Here is a 22,497-nt window from a genome sequence, read left to right on the forward strand (position 1 = left end):
GTATAACAACTAATGCATAGGACATACTACATACATATTTGGGGGACAATTGAATTGTTTTCATTTAACAACGGGAAATTTAATTAAATTTATCTACTGACACCAAACCAATTCGCTTTCATAGCTACCATCATATGCATAAATTGAGTACAGAACATTCGCTTTGCCGGAGGCGGTTCACAGTAATACAGATTAGTAATAGAATAATTCTGGAAAGTTTGTCTCGTAGATGGGCTTCTCGTTGCTGCCCTGCAGCTGGGCCACCTTGCTGTCGCTTTGCGTTATCTGACGCTCCACAGCCAGCGAGTTGAACAGCTCGTTGAGGCGGTTTTGGATGAGATCGTGCTGGAAATGGAAAAGAAACCAAAGAGTTTACATGCTTTCTTTCTTCATTTACATGAATACGGATGGGTATGGATGGGAATTACCTTCGGTTCTGTGCGTCTCACAAGATCATCGAACTCTCCCTCGCGGAAGGTACGTACGATCTGCATTTGCCGCTCGCGCTGCTCCCGCTTGGCGGCCTTCGTTGGCTCGGCCAGGGCCCGCTTCATCGCGTCGAAATTGAACTCGGGCGCCAGTATCTTCTTGCACTGGCCAGGCGAGCTGTTCACACTGTCCACATCCCCATTGTAGACCGTCAGATCCGCCGAGCTGTTGCGCTGCGTCAAGTGGGAGCTCACCGACTCCACCCAGGAATGGCGATGGCCGGGATTGTCCGTCTGGTTGAGCGTATAGGGAGCCCCTGTATTGAGACGTTGGGCATCCATACCAGCATAATGCAGACACTCGCCCAGCGCCAACTTGTCGATTGCCAGGTGTGGAAGCGACAGATTCAGGCTCTTCGTTGCGACCTTCTTGGACTCCAGCAGCGGCGGAAGAAAGTAGGTGGCCTCCTCGCGTCGCGCATCGACAATCTTCTGGGCATACTCCAGCAGATTGTTGATGCCACTAACTCGCGAGATGAGCACCAGCAATGCAATGGATATGGCGTGCAAATTGAACTTGTGCACGGCTCCCAAGGTCTCCACTGTGTTGGCCACCTCCTGAATGCTAAATATGGTAGAACGAGAGTTTTATTAAAAATATGAATGGCTCCTGATGAGACGCCGATGCCTCACCCGAGGATGAACAACAGGAACTCCTGCACTGTCTCGCTGCTGGACATCCCCACGATGAGCAGGGCGGCGGTGTTGTAGCTCGCGGACAGTGCGTCGACGCGGTCCGAGAGCGCCATGCTATCGAGGAGCGCATGCGTATTGTGTGCTCCGTGCTTGTGCGTGAAAATGATGTCAGAGAGCGAGGGCGGTTCCTGGGAAAGGGCCGGATATTGCTTGACACTGACACTACTGAGCACCTGATCGTTCTGGTGGCGATCTAAGAGGGCCTGGAAGATCTGCATGACAATCAGACGTGTAGGATCGTGGGGGGCGCGGGCCATCTTCAGAAGCGGCTGCAGGAACGAGGCGGGGAAGGCCTTCTCGAAGGACACCGTGCTGTACTGGGTGCCGACCTTGAGCAGCGACTTGAGCAGAATGTTCTGTAGCATCTGGTCGCCCTTGCTCTTCTTGGAGGGGTCCGGCACCGTGTTCATGATGAACAGCATTATCTCGATCTTCTGGTAGTCGGGATGATGGTTGGCAAACTCGCCCAATGCATTTATAAGCGCCTCCTGGTACTGCGACTCCTCAGCGGTGATCTCGCTGGTGGTGCTCACGCTGGTGCGCAAGTGGGTCAGCAGATTGTTGATGATGTCCAGGGCCGAGGGTCCCACACTCTCGCCAGCCGCAATGGCAATGATCTTCGACAGCACCACCGCCAGGGAGGTGCGCGTCTTGGGCGAGGACTTGAAGTTGCTGTCCAGGTGCTGCATCAGAGTCTCCACCACAGTGTACGAGTACTGCGGCTGGATCGATACCATCACAATGCGGAACTTGTGAATGGCAAAGGTGTTGGGCACCCACAGCTCATGCCGATCGAGGTGTCTGTGCGATTGCGGGGGTAAACATTGATTGAGCACATTGACTGACAGTTCGATGCTTCGATGGCTACTACTTACGTCAACAGCGGCTTGAGCACGCTCCGAATGTGTCCGAACGAGGCTCGTCCGACCAGCTCCCGCAGCACTTCCTCGGCCAGTGCTGGTGGCGTCACATTGGTGGCATCTTCGACGGGCGTGAGGTCGCCAGACTGCGGCGGGCGATAGAGAAATATGTTAGAGTCAGGGTACCCTATAGAATTTTTTATCTTATCATCTACTAAACAACTCGCACAGATGCTGGTCTACAGCTCAAGGTGCGCATTTAATGCTAGAATTCGATTCGATTATATTAATTATTACCGCCAGTAAATTTTTCTTCACGAACATAACGTTTACACAAAACTGTTTCATGTTTTTGTGTGTTGGTTGTGTTGTGGATTGGTTGGTTGGTTAGGGTTTGGTTTGCATTAACAGAATATACGAAAACGAAATGCAGAATATATCGAAATTAGTTCAAGTCGCAGCAAATTTTGATTCGTTGTCCAATCATTGAAATGTCAGGGACCCGATCCAAGCACCTCTGGACCGGGAGTTACATGGCGGGAGGGATCATTCTTCTCACCTGCATATTGAACAGTAGCGAGGGCACAATCTTCTCCATGTGCTGTGCCGCCCAGATGTTCTCGACCAGATCATCGGACACTGTCTTCCGTATGACGCCCTGCAGTCCTTTGATGCCGGCCAGCCGCAGGCTATCCCGCAGATCGCTGCCCTCGCTGTGGCACATCGACGAGAACTTCGAGATGAAGAAATCGTAGCGTCGGTGGTAGGAGGGCGTGTCCTCGTTTATGTTAGCGAACTTGACAAACTGCAAGGAAGGGCACGCTAAGCACAGGACTGAACTGGGCAGACGCCTGCTCGTATTTACTAACCGAGTTGGTGGCCATGATTTTTAAATTCGGATTCGAGTCCTCCAGCAGCTTCTGCACCATGCGCAGGAACGACTCTACGAACAGGTTGAGTGTGGTCTGGGCGTGACAGGCCTGCAGCAGCAAGTCCATGGCCTCCATGGCGATCTCTGCCAGCCTTTAGGAGCACGAAGAGGGAGGCAGCACACATTTAATGACATTCAAACAGCAGATCTGGTAGGTTTACTCACTTATAGCGCTTGCGGTTGATATCCTTGGTGGCCTTCTGGTACAGATATTCGCCGATGCGGTCGAGCTTGTCGGGTGAGCTGAGCGAGTAGAAGGTCAGCTTCTTCATGTTCGACTTGACCAGGCCATCCTCCGGGTTCACCGGGAAGATGTTGTCCACCAGTCGCTTGTAGCGCGGCCGCAGCGCCGAGCAGCACCCGCAGCAACCTAGAATAGCGCAGGGAAAGGCACAGCTATTAGACGGATTTGGAAGACAGATCCGTATGCAGCGGTAGGTAAACATCGCAACGACGACGAAGCGACGTCATCGGAGTGGTCCGAGTTTAGCGGTTGGCGAACATCGACTACGGGGAGCGACTCGGGAGCTGCCGATTCGCCTGCCCGGCAGCAGTCAGCGGGTGGCGCTCGGTAAGGTCGGGTCGAATGGGTGCGACCACCATTTTCCGTTGTAATCTTATCGCGATAATGGTTATAGCGGACTGTAGTTTTGCTGTTCGGATTTCCAGCTGTCGCGTGCCCCTGTGTATGTTTGTGTGGCTGTGTCTGAGTCTGTACCACGATGAGTGATTGTGCTTTTCATCGCTATTCGGCGATATTTGCCTGTTCCATCATCATATAACCCTTCCGGTCTACTCCCACTCCCCCGACTTTTCCATCGATTAGGATTTTCCCACCTGGTGGCGTCATTTTCTTCACTTTGGTGTCGAGGTCATATCGTTCTCAATGGCCTTTATCACGCCAAGCTCTTTTCACCTGGCTCTTTCCCGATTGCTTACCAGGCATGTCAGCGCTAGCTCCAAAGGCGTAATTTGCTTTGTTGGTCTTTATCGCGGCATAAGATTATTATTTTTTTATCCAATAATCTGTTATTATTATTATTATTTTATGAAAGTGCGATAAAAGCTATGCTCTGCAGTGCCGATAAAATATACGGCTGACCCTCAGAAATATACCGCCTTATTCTCAAAATATACCGTAAATATACCGATGAAAAAACTAACTTAGCCCACTTAAGCCCCCTGCATTTAAACAGGATAGCAACTTGAGTTAAGTGGCAGAAAATAATACTAATAGTAATTATTATTCTTGTAGATCCAGCCTATCCTTCCTCTTTACTTAAAAAAACCGCACAGTGATCTTTTACCTAAACTGCGCTTAAATTCTTCAAGGTTCAATGGGCTCATCGTTCTCTGTCCATGATCATATTCCTCGATTTTTATATTCGGCTTAGGATTACTAGCTAGCTAAAACCCTCAGAGCTGAACACACAATTTTATCAGAATAACTAATCAATATTCTATAATACTGGTGAATTTTAAATACTACTTTTCAGTTGAATTGTTACGAACCTTTGTTTTCTTCGGGGCAAGGCCGACTAGCCAGTCATCCCAGGGCTGGGTACTTCCCAAGCCCTCAGGTCGCACAATATACCAACTAATTGGACATCTCGAACAAATTGAAACAACAAAAGTAACCGACAAAAAAAAAAAATGCAAACGGACTCTACTCGACAAACAATACTACAGTAACTTCCTTCAACACAGACGTGGACCAGGTCGAGGTGTCGATGTTTTTACCTCTGACGTACCCACCCTACCTGAGATCCGAATCACAACGTTCTGGATCTCCCTGCCATGTGCAGCAGCCTTACCCCCCCGTTGCTGTGGCTCCTCTTCCTTCCATACGAAACGATTAGCAGTTCATTTTCTTTCTTATCATTTTCACGTTAATTTCCTTCTTTTACATGGTATCATTGCTAAACTAAGCCGGCCTATTCATTCCCCCTTCATCTTATCATTACGGGCGGTTAATAAATAAATAGATAAATAGGAATAATTAATATAATAAATATAAATAAGTTACATATATAAATAGATATGGACGGACTTAAATTAGGGGATTAACATATACATATAAATGGAGACGTCTAACAAAAATAAATAATGGGAGTAAATATGTTGATTGATGATTTTTTCCTCTCCCTAAATGAGCGAGGGACCCGCACTACGTGGCCAGGATAGTTTCTTCGAGACCAGCAAAACCAAGCCACGATGACGGAGCTGTGACCTATTCCCTATGGATTTGCCAACAAAAGGAATAAATTTGGGGTTTCTTTCTTCAGCAATGAAGACCACACCGCAGTGAGCCTCGAAGGCCAGGAGCGCTCACTGAGGATCTGCTCCGCATACATGGGGCATGAACAACCAGACCCCCCTCCACACGCGCCTCTCCGGGCTCTAATCGCAGACTGCTCGGCCAAGGCCATCGGCCCAATTGTGGGGTGCGATGCCAATGCACATCACTGTCAGTGGGGAAGCACTGACACAAACGAAAGGGGTGAGTACCTTTTCAGTTACTTACTGACCACTCAGATGGTCTTACTAAACCGGGGTAGTGATCCCACCTTTATCATTAAAAACCGCAAGGAGGTCCTGGACCTCACGCTTGCCTCTCATGAGATACAGCGTAACATTGTATCCTGGAGGGTCCTGGAAGAGCACTCCTTCTCGGACCACAGGTACGTGGAAACTGTCTTCTCCTTCTCAGTACCGAAGCCAGTCCGATTTCGAAACATCAGGCGGACAAACTGGACTCGGTACTCTGATTACCTCTGTCGTGTTCTCCCTGAGCCCCCATCTGAGGAGGAGTTCTCCACGGAGGCCACGACTCGTCTTCTTAAGATCTTTACCGACGCCTGCAATAAGGCGCTCGACAAAGCATGCCCCTCTGGCAAGAACAGAGGCCGGAAGAAACCTGAATGGTGGAATCCGAAACTGGGTGAACTCCGGAAAGCCTCCCGGAGACTCTTCAATAAAGCTAAGGCTGAAAACGTTGAGCAAAACTGGGCCGAATACAAGGCCAGTCTGTCAACCTACAACAAAGAACTTAGAAAAGCCAAACGCGCCTCCTGGCGTAAGTTCTGCAGCGAAATCGAGAGTAACTCAGAAGCCTCACGCTTGCGCAGAGTTCTCTCGAAGACAACACCCACCCTGGGCTACTTGAAGAACACCGACCAGTCGTGGACTAAGTCCAGCGAGGAGTTGCTAAATCTTCTCCTAAATACCCACTTCCCTGGCTGCGATGAAAACAGACCCAACTACCTCGCGCCTCCTTCTGTCGCCTCAAATGCCATCTTGAGACTGCTAAGCCAGGAGAACATTTCCTGGGCGATCAGAAGCTTTAAACCCTACAAGTCCGCGGGCCAGACGGCATTTTCGCTGCCCAACTGATTCACGCGGGACATAAAGCCATTAACTGGCTCAAAATAATTTACGAGGGAATCTTCTCCCACGGGTGCATTCCTGACACCTGGCTTCAGACCAAAGTCGTATTCATACCCAAGGCAGGCAAGCCCTCGCACACTGCCCCAAAAGATTTCAGACCCATAAGTCTATCGTCTTTTCTTCTAAAGGCGATGGAGCGGCTCCTGGGGCTGCATCTAACGGCGTGCATTCCGTCCAGTCTGATCTCAGACTCCCAGCATGCCTATCGGAAGGGAAGATCCACCGAAACGGCCCTACACTCGATCACATCGATCATCGAAGCATCCCTTAATTTTAGTGAGTACACCCTAGTAGCCTTCCTCGACATAGCAACATCCTTCCGACCGCCATCACGGGCGCACTGACGGATCTGGGCGTTGACTCCAGGACGGTGAGCCTTATCGATCAGATGCTACAATGCAGGACGGTTGAGGCATCACTGGGGACGTCAACGTGTACCAGATTTGTCAGCAGAGGCACACCGCAGGGCGGAGTCCTCTCGCCCCTCCTATGGAACGTGGCAGTGAACACACTGCTGCGGGAGATAGAGGGGGGTGGCTGCCGTATGGTGGCGTACGTGGGCGATGTTGCCATAGCATTCTCCGGAAAATTTCCGCAGACATTGTGTGAGTGCATGACAAGTACTCTCACGAAAATGTCGAAATGGGCAGACAAATGCGGGTTAGGCGTAAACCCGTCTAAAACGGAACTGGTGCTTTTCACTAGGAAGTACAAAGTTCCGGTACTGATTCCCCCAAGACTATGTGGGGAAACGCTAGTCTTCAGCAACAACGCCAAGTATCTTGGCCTAATCCTCGATAGAAAGCTCGATTGGAAATTGAGCATAGAGGATAGAGTAAAGAAGGCCACAGTGGCCCTCTATACTTGCAGGAAAGCCATCGGACTAAAATGGGGAATGACCCCCTATATAGTTCGGTGGCTCTACACCGCCATCATACGACCAATCATGCTCTATGGAGTGGTGGTATGGTGGCCAGCCTTGGACAGAAGGACATGCCTCAATAAACTCAGCAGAGTTCAGCGCATGGCAGAGCTATGCATAACTGGCGGGCTACGCACTACTCCAGGGGAAGCCCTGGATACTGTGCTGGACCTCCTCCCTGTGGATCTCATGGGAAAGAAGGTGGCAACACTTTCCGCCCTCAGAATGAGAGAAGCCAGACTGTGGAAAGCATCCGCGGTTGGGCACTCGGGAATCCTGATGAGACTCCCGCAATTACCAGAAAGGACAGATTACTGTATCCCCAGTGATCTCCTCTCGACGCCCTTCCAGGTATCAATCCCATCTAGGGAGGACTGGGAGATGGGCGAACCAGGACCTGCAAATGCGGTCCACTTCTACACTGATGGCTCAAAGCTAGACGGCCGCGTGGGAGGCGGAGTCTACTGCAGCGAGCTGAACATCAGTCATTGCTTCAGGCTCCCGAATGTGTTCCAAGCGGAGGTTGAAGCCATCAAGGAGGCCATTTCGATCGTCTCCAAACTACTTCTAGATACGCACTTAGTGTGCGTCTTCTCGGACAGTCAAGCAGCTATCAAAGCTCTAGGCTCAATATCGTCGAACTCAGCGACTGTAAATGACTGCCGCAGGTCTCTGCACGAGATCGCAGAGCAGTTAGATATCTTCCTTATATGGGTCCCCGGCCACAGGGACATCGAGGGGAATGACGCCGCCGACGAGCTAGCCAGGCAGGGTACTACGATTCCTCTCCTACCGGAGAGGGAGCAAGTAGCGATGCCCTTGGCTACGTGCAGGCTCCTAACGCACGAATTGTTCGAGCAAAATGCCACTAGGAGATGGCAGCAAACCGTTTCCTGTAAAGTCTCAAGATTGATATGGCCATATTGATCGAAGAAGCGCTCAGCAGAGCTGTATAAACTCAGCAGAGCACAGTGCTCTGCAGTTACTAGAGCCATTACGGGACACTGGCAGATCGGCACTCACGCCTCTAGACTGTCAATCCCTCATAACGACTTCTGCAGGAGTTGTCGCGACGAGGAGGAGGAGGAATCGGTCCCCCACTCTTCTGCCACTGCCCAGCCCTTGGAAATCGTCGTCTTCGTATTTTCGGGGCCGCTTTCCTCACGGACATTTCGGACCTGTCCGTAATCAAACCAGGGACCTTGTCCAAATACATCCAAGCCACCGGATGGGACTGCCCTTAACCTGCAGTAGTATGCTCTCACGGTTTGGGCAACGCGAAGGGGCACATGCCCATGCGGCAACACAACGGACCTTTTATAGGTCCAAGTGAGCTTGGGGGCGGGAGGCTCTTATCCCCCCCCTCCCGGCTACCGCCTTAACCTAACCTAACCTACTCCCCCTTTGGAGCGGACTCACTTGTGTGCTTTTTGGGTCTACTTTCCGTCCCGCTGGTCAGCTCTAAAGTTCCTGGTGTTTCACTGATCTTGATCCCCTGGAATCACAGATTTATTTATCTTTTTATCGGGTGATGGCCACTACTCCATCCTCATCCCACTCACTTTTTCTTTCAAAACTAAAAAATCACGTCACTTTCTCCGTCAACCGGCGCGCATGCTCCTCCGTTGCGGGAAATTTTTACTCTGAACTCCCTCTTTGCTTAGCTGCTCTGTATGATGCTCCCGGGCCGCTGATCCCCATCGCTCTCTTCTATAGACCTTGAACTAGGTTCAAGGGCATGGACTGATTCGGGCTGCTGGCGGCTCTCTTTCTTTGGGGTGTGGGTGTGTTGGCTTCGGGACTCCGTTATGGGATGAGATCGGAAATCCTCTCTCATAACGGCTCCGGAGAGCGCGCGGAACTCTCACTCTCCAGGACCAGGTGGCGCCACTCTTGCTAACCTTTTCCCCTTTAATTTTGGCCCTGCCACTATGTTCGAACTTCTTTCCTCCTCAACGCTTCTATGGGATATCACCTATCGATATCTTCGCATGCAACAGAATTTTTGTAAAATAAGGTTTAAACAAAAAAGTTCAAAGCATTAATGTAAATGAGCATGGAATGTTACGTTATTTGAACACTTGTTGCTTGTCAATATACCCTATATTAAAATTAAAATTTTCTAAGCCGCTTTAAAACATTAATTATGACTTTTCTTAGATTGTAATGTTTTTTAACATATTTATGCATCTGATTTGTTTGCTGTATAAATATATATCGGTCTGTTGATCTTATGGTTTTATATATATGTATGAAATTTTAAAATTCTGTTTTCTTCTGGCTGTTACATATGTATATTGTCTTAAGCCAATATACACTATTTTTCTTTGAGTGTCAGGCAACCATAAACAACCAATAAAAACACAACAGTGACGGACATACTCCCGTTTACACAAAAATCTGCGATCGATATTGTTCAGTTGCCTTATTCATTCTGGCAATAAACACGAATTTTTTTATTTACTTTTTTTGAAGAAAAATGACGGCAGAAAATACTTGATTTAAGAAGATCAAGACGAAATAGCTAATAGCCAAAAAATTAATTAGTGCCATTTATATTTTGAATTAAATCGGGCTGGGTCGAAACAGCTGCACGAAAACGCAAAGTATGCTTGAAATTATTTATGAAGAAGGCACAAGCTAAATTTCACTGGTAATGGTGTCAAACTTATGTTAGTGCATCACTAAGACTATTTTCTTCCTTTTTCAGACAAGATTCGTTTTGTTGTATTAAAAGCCGTTTTCTTTTCATTTTAGTGTTTTGAAACCGAAAGATATCTTGTGTTTTGTGCAAACGGGAGCACTAAATCGTAAATTTTTTGTTCAAATTAAAATCGGAGCCTGCCTGTATGTTAGTATTCAACCAAACTTCAAGTTCAATCTAGAGTTTAAAACCGGTTTTAACATTTCCCGCACTAAATTTATTTTTGTAGCACTAGCAGCAAATTTATTTGACCGTTGCATTTTTAAACTAGTTTTCTCATTAATCTTATTTTTGATCATACACTCCCCGACACTTGAATACGACATACTACAATGTACACTTTAGGCACCAATATTTCCGGCACAAGCCAAAGAAAACGGTGAATTTGAATTTTTCTCAAATCTCTATTCAATTTAGCATAAATTAAAAAAATAATAAAACAATATTCATCAAAGTATATTGAGGAAAAAAATTTAATTCACATAACTCAAATTTCCGTTCTAAAAAAATTCGACACTTGAATACGACATTCATATTCAAAAATTTTTTATTTTGGATGTGGTCGCGACCGGACATTGAATAAATTCTCAAAAATCAATTAGAGTGTCCTTATTACGAGAAACAATTTGGGTTGTGGTAAGTCCTTTTCAAAGGACGAAAACTCGACAATAAATTCCTCGAAGGAAGTAAGTCCATCAATTGTAAGGAAGTTCTCAGGCTCGGATTTCCAGCTGTCGCGTGCCCCTGTGTATGTTTGTGTGGCTGTGTCTGAGTCTGTACCACGATGAGTGATTGTGCTTTTCATCGCTATTCGGCGATATTTGCCTGTTCCATCATCATATAACCCTTCCGGTCTACTCCCACTCCCCCCGACTTTTCCATCGATTAGGATTTTCCCACCTGGTGGCGTCATTTTCTTCACTTTGGTGTCGAGGTCATATCGTTCTCAATGGCCTTTATCACGCCAAGCTCTTTTCACCTGGCTCTTTCCCGATTGCTTACCAGGCATGTCAGCGCTAGCTCCAAAGGCGTAATTTGCTTTGTTGGTCTTTATCGCGGCATAAGATTATTATTTTTTTATCCAATAATCTGTTATTATTATTATTATTTTATGAAAGTGCGATAAAAGCTATGCTCTGCAGTGCCGATAAAATATACGGCTGACCCTCAGAAATTTCCTGGGCGATCAGAAGCTTTAAACCCTACAAGTCCGCGGGGCCAGACGGCATTTTCGCTGCCCAACTGATTCACGCGGGACATAAAGCCATTAACTGGCTCAAAATAATTTACGAGGGAATCTTCTCCCACGGGTGCATTCCTGACACCTGGCTTCAGACCAAAGTCGTATTCATACCCAAGGCAGGCAAGCCCTCGCACACTGCCCCAAAAGATTTCAGACCCATAAGTCTATCGTCTTTTCTTCTAAAGGCGATGGAGCGGCTCCTGGGGCTGCATCTAACGGCGTGCATTCCGTCCAGTCTGATCTCAGACTCCCAGCATGCCTATCGGAAGGGAAGATCCACCGAAACGGCCCTACACTCGATCACATCGATCATCGAAGCATCCGTTAATTTTAGTGAGTACACCCTAGTAGCCTTCCTCGACATAGCAACATCCTTCCGACCGCCATCACGGGCGCACTGACGGATCTGGGCGTTGACTCCAGGACGGTGAGCCTTATCGATCAGATGCTACAATGCAGGACGGTTGAGGCATCACTGGGGACGTCAACGTGTACCAGATTTGTCAGCAGAGGCACACCGCAGGGCGGAGTCCTCTCGCCCCTCCTATGGAACGTGGCAGTGAACACACTGCTGCGGGAGATAGAGGGGGGTGGCTGCCGTATGGTGGCGTACGTGGGCGATGTTGCCATAGCATTCTCCGGAAAATTTCCGCAGACATTGTGTGAGTGCATGACAAGTACTCTCACGAAAATGTCGAAATGGGCAGACAAATGCGGGTTAGGCGTAAACCCGTCTAAAACGGAACTGGTGCTTTTCACTAGGAAGTACAAAGTTCCGGTACTGATTCCCCAAGACTATGTGGGGAAACGCTAGTCTTCAGCAACAACGCCAAGTATCTTGGCCTAATCCTCGATAGAAAGCTCGATTGGAAATTGAGCATAGAGGATAGAGTAAAGAAGGCCACAGTGGCCCTCTATACTTGCAGGAAAGCCATCGGACTAAAATGGGGAATGACCCCCTATATAGTTCGGTGGCTCTACACCGCCATCATACGACCAATCATGCTCTATGGAGTGGTGGTATGGTGGCCAGCCTTGGACAGAAGGACATGCCTCAATAAACTCAGCAGAGTTCAGCGCATGGCAGAGCTATGCATAACTGGCGGGCTACGCACTACTCCAGGGGAAGCCCTGGATACTGTGCTGGACCTCCTCCCTGTGGATCTCATGGGAAAGAAGGTGGCAACACTTTTCGCCCTCAGAATGAGAGAAGCCAGACTGTGGAAAGCATCCGCGGTTGGGCACTCGGGAATCCTGATGAGACTCCCGCAATTACCAGAAAGGACAGATTACTGTATCCCCAGTGATCACCTCTCGACGCCCTTCCAGGTATCAATCCCATCTAGGGAGGACTGGGAGATGGGCGAACCAGGACCTGCAAATGCGGTCCACTTCTACACTGATGGCTCAAAGCTAGACGGCCGCGTGGGAGGCGGAGTCTACTGCAGCGAGCTGAACATCAGTCATTGCTTCAGGCTCCCGGATCACTGTAGTGTGTTCCAAGCGGAGGTTGAAGCCATCAAGGAGGCCATTTCGATCGTCTCCAAACTACTTCTAGATACGCACTTAGTGTGCGTCTTCTCGGACAGTCAAGCAGCTATCAAAGCTCTAGGCTCAATATCGTCGAACTCAGCGACTGTAAATGACTGCCGCAGGTCTCTGCACGAGATCGCAGAGCAGTTAGATCTCTTCCTTATATGGGTCCCCGGCCACAGGGACATCGAGGAGAATGACGCCGCCGACGAGCTAGCCAGGCAGGGTACTACGATTCCTCTCCTACCGGAGAGGGATCAAGTAGCGATGCCCTTGGCTACGTGCAGGCTCCTAACGCACGAATTGTTCGAGCAAAATGCCACTAGGAGATGGCAGCAAACCGTTTCCTGTAAAGTCTCAAGATTGATATGGCCATATTGATCGAAGAAGCGCTCAGCAGAGCTGTATAAACTCAGCAGAGCACAGTGCTCTGCAGTTACTAGAGCCATTACGGGACACTGGCAGATCGGCACTCACGCCTCTAGACTGTCAATCCCTCATAACGACTTCTGCAGGAGTTGTCGCGACGAGGAGGAGGAGGAATCGGTCCCCCACTTCTTCTGCCACTGCCCAGCCCTTGGAAATCGTCGTCTTCGTATTCTCGGGGCCGCTTTCCTCACGGACATTTCGGACCTGTCCGTAATCAAACCAGGGACCTTGTCCAAATACATCCAAGCCACCGGATGGGACTGCCCTTAACCTGCAGTAGTATGCTCTCACGGTTTGGGCAACGCGAAGGGGCACATGCCCATGCGGCAACACAACGGACCTTTTATAGGTCCAAGTGAGCTTGGGGGCGGGAGGCTCTTATCCCCCCCTCCCGGCTACCGCCTTAACCTAACCTAACCTACTCTCCCTTTGGATCGGACTCACTTGTGTGCTTTTTGGGTCTACTTTCCGTCCCGCTGGTCAGCTCTAAAGTTCCTGGTGTTTCACTGATCTTGATCCCCTGGAATCACAGATTTATTTATCTTTTTATCGGGTGATGGCCACTACTCCATCCTCATCCCACTCACTTTTTCTTTCAAAACTAAAAAATCACGTCACTTTCTCCGTCAACCGGCGCGCATTCTCCTCCGTTGCGGGAAATTTTTACTCTGAACTCCCTCTTTGCTTAGCTGCTCTGTATGATGCTCCCGGGCCGCTGATCCCCATCGCTCTCTTCTATCGACCTTGAACTAGGTTCAAGGGCATGGACTGATTCGGGCTGCTGGCGGCTCTCTTTCTTTGGGGTGTGGGTGTGTTGGCTTCGGGACTCCGTTATGGGATGAGATCGGAAATCCTCTCTCATAACGGCTCCGGAGAGCGCGCGGAACTCTCACTCTCCAGGACCAGGTGGCGCCACTCTTGCTAACCTTTTCCCCTTTAATTTTGGCCCTGCCACTATGTTCGAACTTCTTTCCTCCTCAACGCTTCTATGGGATATCACCTATCGATATCTTCGCATGCAACAGAATTTTTGTAAAATAAGGTTTAAACAAAAAAGTTCAAAGCATTAATGTAAATGAGCATGGAATGTTACGTTATTTGAACACTTGTTGCTTGTCAATATACCCTATATTAAAATTAAAATTTTCTAAGCCGCTTTAAAACATTAATTATGACTTTTCTTAGATTGTAATGTTTTTTAACATATTTATGCATCTGATTTGTTTGCTGTATAAATATATATCGGTCTGTTGATCTTATGGTTTTATATATATGTATGAAATTTTAAAATTCTGTTTTCTTCTGGCTGTTACATATGTATATTGTCTTAAGCCAATATACCCTATTTTTCTTTGAGTGTCAGGCAACCATAAACAACCAATAAAAACACAACAGTGACGGACATACTCCCGTTTACACAAAAATCTGCGATCGATATTGTTCAGTTGCCTTATTCATTCTGGCAATAAACGGCAGAAAATACTTGATTTAAGAAGATCAAGACGAAATTGCTAATAGCCAAAAATTTAATTAGTGCCATTTATATTTTGAATTAAATCGGGCTGGGTCGAAACAGCTGCACGAAAACGCAAAGTATGCTTGAAATTATTTATGAAGAAGGCACAAGCTAAATTTCACTGGTAATGGTGTCAAACTTATGTTAGTGCATCACTAAGACTATTTTCTTCCTTTTTCAGACAAGATTCGTTTTGTTGTATTAAAAGCCGTTTTCTTTTCATTTTAGTGTTTTGAAACCGAAAGATATCTTGTGTTTTGTGCAAACGGGAGCACTAAATCGTAAATTTTTTGTTCAAATTAAAATCGGAGCCTGCCTGTATGTTAGTATTCAACCAAACTTCAAGTTCAATCTAGAGTTTAAAACCGGTTTTAACATTTCCCGCACTAAATTTATTTTTGTAGCACTAGCAGCAAATTTATTTGACCGTTGCATTTTTAAACTAGTTTTCTCATTAATCTTATTTTTGATCATACACTCCCCGACACTTGAATACGACATACTACAATGTACACTTTAGGCACCAATATTTCCGGCACAAGCCAAAGAAAACGGTGAATTTGAATTTTTCTCAAATCTCTATTCAATTTAGCATAAATTAAAAAAATAATAAAACAATATTCATCAAAGTATATTGAGGAAAAAAATTTAATTCACATAACTCAAATTTCCGTTCTAAAAAAATTCGACACTTGAATACGACATTCATATTCAAAAATTTTTTATTTTGGATGTGGTCGCGACCGGACATTGAATAAATTCTCAAAAATCAATTAGAGTGTCCTTATTACGAGAAACAAATTTGGGTTGTGGTAAGTCCTTTTCAAAGGACGAAAACTCGACAATAAATTCCTCGAAGGAAGTAAGTCCATCAATTGTAAGGAAGTTCTCAGGCTCGGATTTCCAGCTGTCGCGTACCCCTGTGTATGTTTGTGTGGCTGTGTCTGAGTCTGTACCACGATGAGTGATTGTGCTTTTCATCGCTATTCGGCGATATTTGCCTGTTCCATCATCATATAACCCTTCCGGTCTACTCCCACTCCCCCCGACTTTTCCATCGATTAGGATTTTCCCACCTGGTGGCGTCATTTTCTTCACTTTGGTGTCGAGGTCATATCGTTCTCAATGGCCTTTATCACGCCAAGCTCTTTTCACCTGGCTCTTTCCCGATTGCTTACCAGGCATGTCAGCGCTAGCTCCAAAGGCGTAATTTGCTTTGTTGGTCTTTATCGCGGCATAAGATTATTATTTTTTTATCCAATAATCTGTTATTATTATTATTATTTTATGAAAGTGCGATAAAAGCTATGCTCTGCAGTGCCGATAAAATATACGGCTGACCCTCAGAAATATACCGCCTTATTCTCAAAATATACCGTAAATATACCGATGAAAAAACTAACTTAGCCCACTGAAGCCCCCTGCATTTAAACAGGATAGCAACTTGAGTTAAGCGGCAGAAAATAATACTAATAGTAATTATTATTCTTGTAGATCCAGCCTATCCTTCCTCTTTACTTAAAAAAACCGCACAGTGATCTTTTACCTAAACTGCGCTTAAATTCTTCAAGGTTCAATGGGCTCATCGTTCTCTGTCCATGATCATATTCCTCGATTTTTATATTCGGCTTAGGATTACTAGCTAGCTAAAACCCTCAGAGCTGAACACACAATTTTATAAGAATAACTAATCAATATTCTATAATACTGGTGAATTTTAAATACTACTTTTCAGTTGAATTGTTACGAACCTTTCATTTCTTCGGGGCAAGGCCGACTAGCCAGTCATCCCAGGGCTGGGTACTTCCCAAGCCCTCAGGTCGCACAATATACCAACTAATTGGACATCTCGAACAAATTGAAACAACAAAAGTAACCGACAAAAAAAATGCAAACGGACTCTACTCGACAAACAATATTACAGTAACTTCCTTCAACACAGACGTGGACCAGGTCGAGGTGTCGATGTTTTTACCTCTGACGTACCCACCCTACCTGAGATCCGAATCACAACGTTCTGGATCTCCCTGCCATGTGCAGCAGCCTTACCCCCCCGTTGCTGTGGCTCCTCTTCCTTCCATACGAAACGATTAGCAGTTCATTTTCTTTCTTATAATTTTCACGTTAATTTCCTTCTTTTACATGGTATCATTGCTAAACTAAGCCTGCCTATTCATTCCCCCTTCATCTTATCATTACGGGCGGTTAATAAATAAATAGATAAATAGGAATAATTTATATAATAAATATAAATAAGTTACATATATAAATAGATATGGACGGACTTAAATTAGGGGATTAACATATACATATAAATGGAGACGTCCAGCAAAAATAAATAATGGGAGTAAATATGTTGATTGATGATTTTTTCCTCTCCCTAAATGAGCGAGGGACCCGCACTACGTGGCCAGGATAGTTTCTTCGAGACCAGCAAAACCAAGCCACGATGACGGAGCTGTGACCTATTCCCTATGGATTTGCCAACAAAAGGAATAAATTTGGGGTTTCTTTACTCCCCCTTTGGAGCGGACTCACTTGTGTGCTTTTTGGGTCTACTTTCCGTCCCGCTGGTCAGCTCTAAAGTTCCTGGTGTTTCACTGATCTTGATCCCCTGGAATCACAGATTTATTTATCTTTTTATCGGGTGATGGCCACTACTCCATCCTCATCCCACTCACTTTTTCTTTCAAAACTAAAAAAATCACGTCACTTTCTCCGTCAACCGGCGCGCATGCTCCTCCGTTGCGGGAAATTTTTACTCTGAACTCCCTCTTTGCTTAGCTGCTCTGTATGATGCTCCCGGGCCGCTGATCCCCATCGCTCTCTTCTATCGACCTTGAACTAGGTTCAAGGGCATGGCCTGATTTGGGCTGCTGGTGGCTCTCTTTCTTTGGGGTGTGGGTGAGTTGACTTCGGGACTCCGTTATGGGATGAGATCGGAAATCCTCTCTCATAACGGCTCCGGAGAGCGCGCGGAACTCTCACTCTCCAGGACCAGGTGGCGCCACTCTTGCTAACCTTTTCCCCTTTAATGTTGGCCTTGCCACTATGTTCGAACTTCTTTCCTCCTCAACGCTTCTATGGGATATCACCTATCGATATCTTCGCATGCAACAGAATTTTTGTAAAATAAGGTTTAAACAAAAAAGTTCAAAGTATTAACGTAAATGAGCATGGAATGTTACGTTATTTGAACACTTGTTGCTTGTCAATATACCCTATATTAAAATTAAAATTTTCTAAGCCGCTTTAAAACATTAATTATGACTTTTCTTAGATTGTAATGTTTTTTAACATATTTATGCATCTGATTTGTTTGCTGTATAAATATATATCGGTCTGTTGATCTTATGGTTTTATATATATGTATGAAATTTTAAAATTCTGTTTTCTTCTGGCTGTTACATATGTATATTTTCTTAAGCCAATATACCCTATTTTTCTTTGAGTGTCAGGCAACCATAAACAACCAATAAAAACACAACAGTGACGGACATACTCCCGTTTACACAAAAATCTGCGATCGATATTGTTCAGTTGCCTTATTCATTCTGGCAATAAACACGAATTTTTTTAATTACTTGTTTTGAAGAAAAATGACGGCAGAAAATACTCGATTTAAGAAGATCAAGACGAAATTGCTAATAGCCAACAAATTAATTAGTGCCATTTATATTTTGAATTAAATCGGGCTGGGTCGAAACAGCTGCACGAAAACGCAAAGTATGCTTGAAATTATTTATGAAGAAGGCACAAGCTAAATTTCACTGGTAATGGTGTCAAACTTATGTTAGTGCATCACTAAGACTATTTTCTTCCTTTTTCAGACAATATTCGTTTTGTTGTATTAAAAGCCGTTTTCTTTTCATTTCAGTGTTTTGAAACCGAAAGATATCTTGTGTTTTGTGCAAACGGGAGCACTAAATCGTAAATTTTTTGTTCAAATTAAAATCGGAGCCTGCCTGTATGTTAGTATTCAACCAAACTTCAAGTTCAATCTAGAGTTTAAAACCGGTTTTAACATTTTCCGCATTAAATTTATTTTTGTAGCACTAGCAGCAAATTTATTTGACCGTTGCATTTTTAAACTAGTTTTCTCATTAATCTTATGTTTGATCATACACTCCCCGACACTTGAATACGACATACTAAAATGTACACTTTAGGCACCAATATTTCCGGCACAAGCCAAAGAAAACGGTGAATTTGAATTTTTCTCAAATCTCTATTCAATTTAGCATAAATTAAAAAAATAATAATAGCAATATTCATCAAAGTATATTGAGGAAAAAAATTTAATTCACATAACTCAAATTTCCGTTCTAAAAAAATTCGACACTTGAATACGACATTCATATTAAAAAATTTTTTATTTTGGATGTGGTCGCGACCGGACATTGAATAAATTCTCAAAAATCAATTAGAGTGTCCTTATTACGAGAAACAAATTTGGGTTGTGGTAAGTCCTTTTCAAAGGACGAAAACTCGACAATAAATTCCTCGAAGGAAGTAAGTCCATCAATTGTAAGGAAGTTCTCAGGCTCGGATTTCCAGCTGTCGCGTGCCCCTGTGTATGTTTGTGTGGCTGTGTCTGAGTCTGTACCACGATGAGTGATTGTGCTTTTCATCGCTATTCGGCGATATTTGCCTGTTCCATCATCATATAACCCTTCCGGTCTACTCCCACTCCCCCCGACTTTTCCATCGATTAGGATTTTCCCACCTGGTGGCGTCATTTTCTTCACTTTGGTGTCGAGGTCATATCGTTCTCAATGGCCTTTATCACGCCAAGCTCTTTTCACCTGGCTCTTTCCCGATTGCTTACCAGGCATGTCAGCGCTAGCTCCAAAGGCGTAATTTTCTTTGTTGGTCTTTATCGCGGCATAAGATTATTATTTTTTTATCCAATAATCTGTTATTATTATTATTATTTTATGAAAGTGCGATAAAAGCTATGCTCTGCAGTGCCGATAAAATATACGGCTGACCCTCAGAAATATACCGCCTTATTCTCAAAATATACCGTAAATATACCGATGAAAAAACTAACTTAGCCCACTGAAGCCCCCTGCATTTAAACAGGATAGCAACTTGAGTTAAGCGGCAGAAAATAATACTAATAGTAATTATTATTCTTGTAGATCCAGCCTATCCTTCCTCTTTACTTAAAAAACCGCACAGTGATCTTTTACCTAAGCTGCGCTTAAATTCTTCAAGGTTCAATGGGCTCATCGTTCTCTGTCCATGATCATATTCCTCGATTTTTATATTCGGCTTAGGATTACTAGCTAGCTAAAACCCTCAGAGCTGAACACACAATTTTATCAGAATAACTAATCAATATTCTATAATACTGGTGAATTTTAAATACAACTTTTCAGTTGAATTATGTTGATTGATGATTTTTTCCTCTCCCTAAATGAGCGAGGGACCCGCACTACGTGGCCAGGATAGTTTCTTCGAGACCAGCAAAACCAAGCCACGATGACGGAGCTGTGACCTATTCCCTATGGATTTGCCAACAAAAGGAATAAATTTGGTGTTTCTTTACTCCCCCTTTGGAGCGGACTCACTTGTGTGCTTTTTGGGTCTACTTTCCGTCCCGCTGGTCAGCTCTAAAGTTCCTGGTGTTTCACCGATCTTGATCCCCTGGAATCACAGATTTATTTATCTTTTTATCGGGTGATGGCCACTACTCCATCCTCATCCCACTCACTTTTTCTTTCAAAACTAAAAAAATCACGTCACTTTCTCCGTCAACCGGCGCGCATGCTCCTCCGTTGCGGGAAATTTTTACTCTGAACTCCCTCTTTGCTTAGCTGCTCTGTATGATGCTCCCGGGCCGCTGATCCCCATCGCTCTCTTCTATCGACCTTGAACTAGGTTCAAGGGCATGGCCTGATTCGGGCTGCTGGCGGCTCTCTTTCTTTGGGGTGTGGGTGAGTTGACTTCGGGACTCCGTTATGGGATGAGATCGGAAATCCTCTCTCATAACGGCTCCGGAGAGCGCGCGGAACTCTCACTCTCCAGGACCAGGTGGCGCCACTCTTGCTAACCTTTTCCCCTTTAATGTTGGCCTTGCCACTATGTTCGAACTTCTTTCCTCCTCAACGCTTCTATGGGATATCACCTATCGATATCTTCGCATGCAACAGAATTTTTGTAAAATAAGGTTTAAACAAAAAAGTTCAAAGTATTAACGTAAATGAGCATGGAATGTTACGTTATTTGAACACTTGTTGCTTGTCAATATACCCTTTATTAAAATTAAAATTTTCTAAGCCGCTTTAAAACATTAATTATGACTTTTCTTAGATTGTAATGTTTTTTAACATATTTATGCATCTGATTTGTTTGCTGTATAAATATATATCGGTCTGTTGCTCTTATGGTTTTATATATATGTATGAAATTTTAAAATTCTGTTTTCTTCTGGCTGTTACATATGTATATTTTCTTAAGCCAATATACCCTATTTTTCTTTGAGTGTCAGGCAACCATAAACAACCAATAAAAACACAACAGTGACGGACATACTTGTTGGACAGAATTTTGCTGCCGTTGCGAGGGAAGTTCTTGTACCGAAAAGTAAAAACGCAACCATTCATATGTAAGGTTTATTTGTGACTAATAAATGCTCTGCTCGCAGGCAGATAGAGACCGAACGAAAGGGAGAACAAAAAGGGAGATAAGAGAACGTCGCTTCGTTACGTCTCTCACTCATACATACGTCTACATACTCATATTTCTGTCAATACATGCGTGCATTGCTAGAGATGGTCATTCTTCAACACCCTTCTTCAATGCGTGCATGCTTCCATTTAACTCAATTTAAACTTAATAATTTTGTAAATTCGACATGCTTTCTCTTAGGGAGATTCTTGGTAAAGATATCTGCAATCATATCTGTTGTACTAGCATACTTTAACTTAACTTGACCTTCTTCTACAATCTGTCGTACAAAGTGATATCTAATATCAATATGCTTGGTCCTTGAGTGATGCACTGGGTTCCTAGCCAGCTCTTGTGCGCTCAGATTATCGCCATATAAGGTAGTTGAGGTAGCTTCATCTCCACAGCCAATTTCAATGATTAAGCGACGTAAGAATATGGACTCCTTACACGCAGCCGACAGTGCCATGTATTCTGCCTCCGTGCTGCTAAGTGCCACGCTGCGTTGTTTCTCAGATCGCCAAGAAATTGGGTCACCTGCCAAAAAATAAACATAGCCCGTATACGACTTCCGGTTAGTTCGATCTCCGCCCCAATCCGCATCCACATATCCAGTAAGTGGCTGGTGACACCCTTTGTAGTGTAGTTTGAAGTTCATCGTCGCTGCCAAGTACCTCAGAACGTGCTTCACACCAGCCAGATGCTCTGCGTGCGGATCTTTGTTCCTCTGGGCCAACTTTGCAACTGAATGCAAAATGTCCGGTCTGGTTGTGAGTGCCAGCCACATCAGCTCACCAATCATGAATTGATACATGACAGGATCAACCTTTTGACACTGCTCATTAGTACAATCCACCTGGAACCCCGCATCCAACGGAGTAGCCACTGGTCTACATTTGTCCATGTCGTGAGCTTGCAATAGTTCCTTGATGTATTGCGAGTGGCCTATGGTGATAGGCCCAATCTCACCTTCACGGTGCACCTCCATGCTTAAAAACAGCTCTGGAACACCTTTGTCGATACATTCGAACGCATTTGAAATAGCCGATTTGA

The 22,497-nt window shown here is 45.1% G+C and overlaps 1 protein-coding gene and 1 long non-coding RNA gene across 4 annotated transcripts; both read right to left on the bottom strand.

Moving 5' to 3' along the window:
* Window positions 1–37: 37 nt before the first annotated feature.
* LOC117192447 (protein EFR3 homolog cmp44E-like) lies at window positions 38–4,044 on the bottom strand. Of its 3 annotated transcripts, none has more exons than XM_033397134.1 (9): window positions 3,813–4,044; window positions 3,141–3,345; window positions 2,914–3,067; window positions 2,604–2,849; window positions 2,342–2,383; window positions 2,060–2,190; window positions 1,122–1,985; window positions 429–1,053; window positions 38–345 (listed from the first exon to the last, which is right to left on the bottom strand). In XM_033397134.1, the coding sequence occupies exons 1-9, from the start codon at window positions 3,823–3,825 to the stop codon at window positions 193–195; spliced, it is 2,433 nt and encodes an 810-aa protein (XP_033253025.1). In that variant the 5' UTR covers window positions 3,826–4,044; the 3' UTR covers window positions 38–192. The 3 variants fall into 3 exon arrangements, with proteins under 3 accessions (XP_033253025.1, XP_033253026.1, XP_033253027.1); XM_033397135.1 differs by having other exon boundaries at window positions 3,915–4,043; XM_033397136.1 differs by lacking the exon at window positions 2,342–2,383 and having other exon boundaries at window positions 3,813–4,041.
* Window positions 4,045–17,053: 13,009 nt separating this feature from the next.
* Window positions 17,054–19,794, bottom strand: LOC117194004. Its single transcript, XR_004474719.1, has 3 exons — window positions 19,598–19,794; window positions 17,308–17,874; window positions 17,054–17,241 (listed from the first exon to the last, which is right to left on the bottom strand). It is a non-coding gene; the product is annotated as an uncharacterized LOC117194004 (long non-coding RNA).
* Window positions 19,795–22,497: the final 2,703 nt, after the last annotated feature.

Source organism: Drosophila miranda (genome assembly GCF_003369915.1).
Source record: "Drosophila miranda strain MSH22 chromosome Y unlocalized genomic scaffold, D.miranda_PacBio2.1 Contig_Y2_pilon, whole genome shotgun sequence".
NCBI classification, from domain to species: Eukaryota; Metazoa; Arthropoda; class Insecta; order Diptera; family Drosophilidae; genus Drosophila; species Drosophila miranda.

Bases quoted from the DNA above. Each gene is read 5' to 3' on its own strand.
- LOC117192447 (XM_033397134.1), bottom strand. The intron at 2,850-2,913 runs GTTAGTAAATAC...CCTTCCTTGCAG, and splicing joins AAATCATGGCCACCAACTCG to TTTGTCAAGTTCGCTAACAT. The intron at 2,191-2,341 runs GTAATAATTAAT...CGCCCGCCGCAG, and splicing joins TGAAGAAAAATTTACTGGCG to TCTGGCGACCTCACGCCCGT.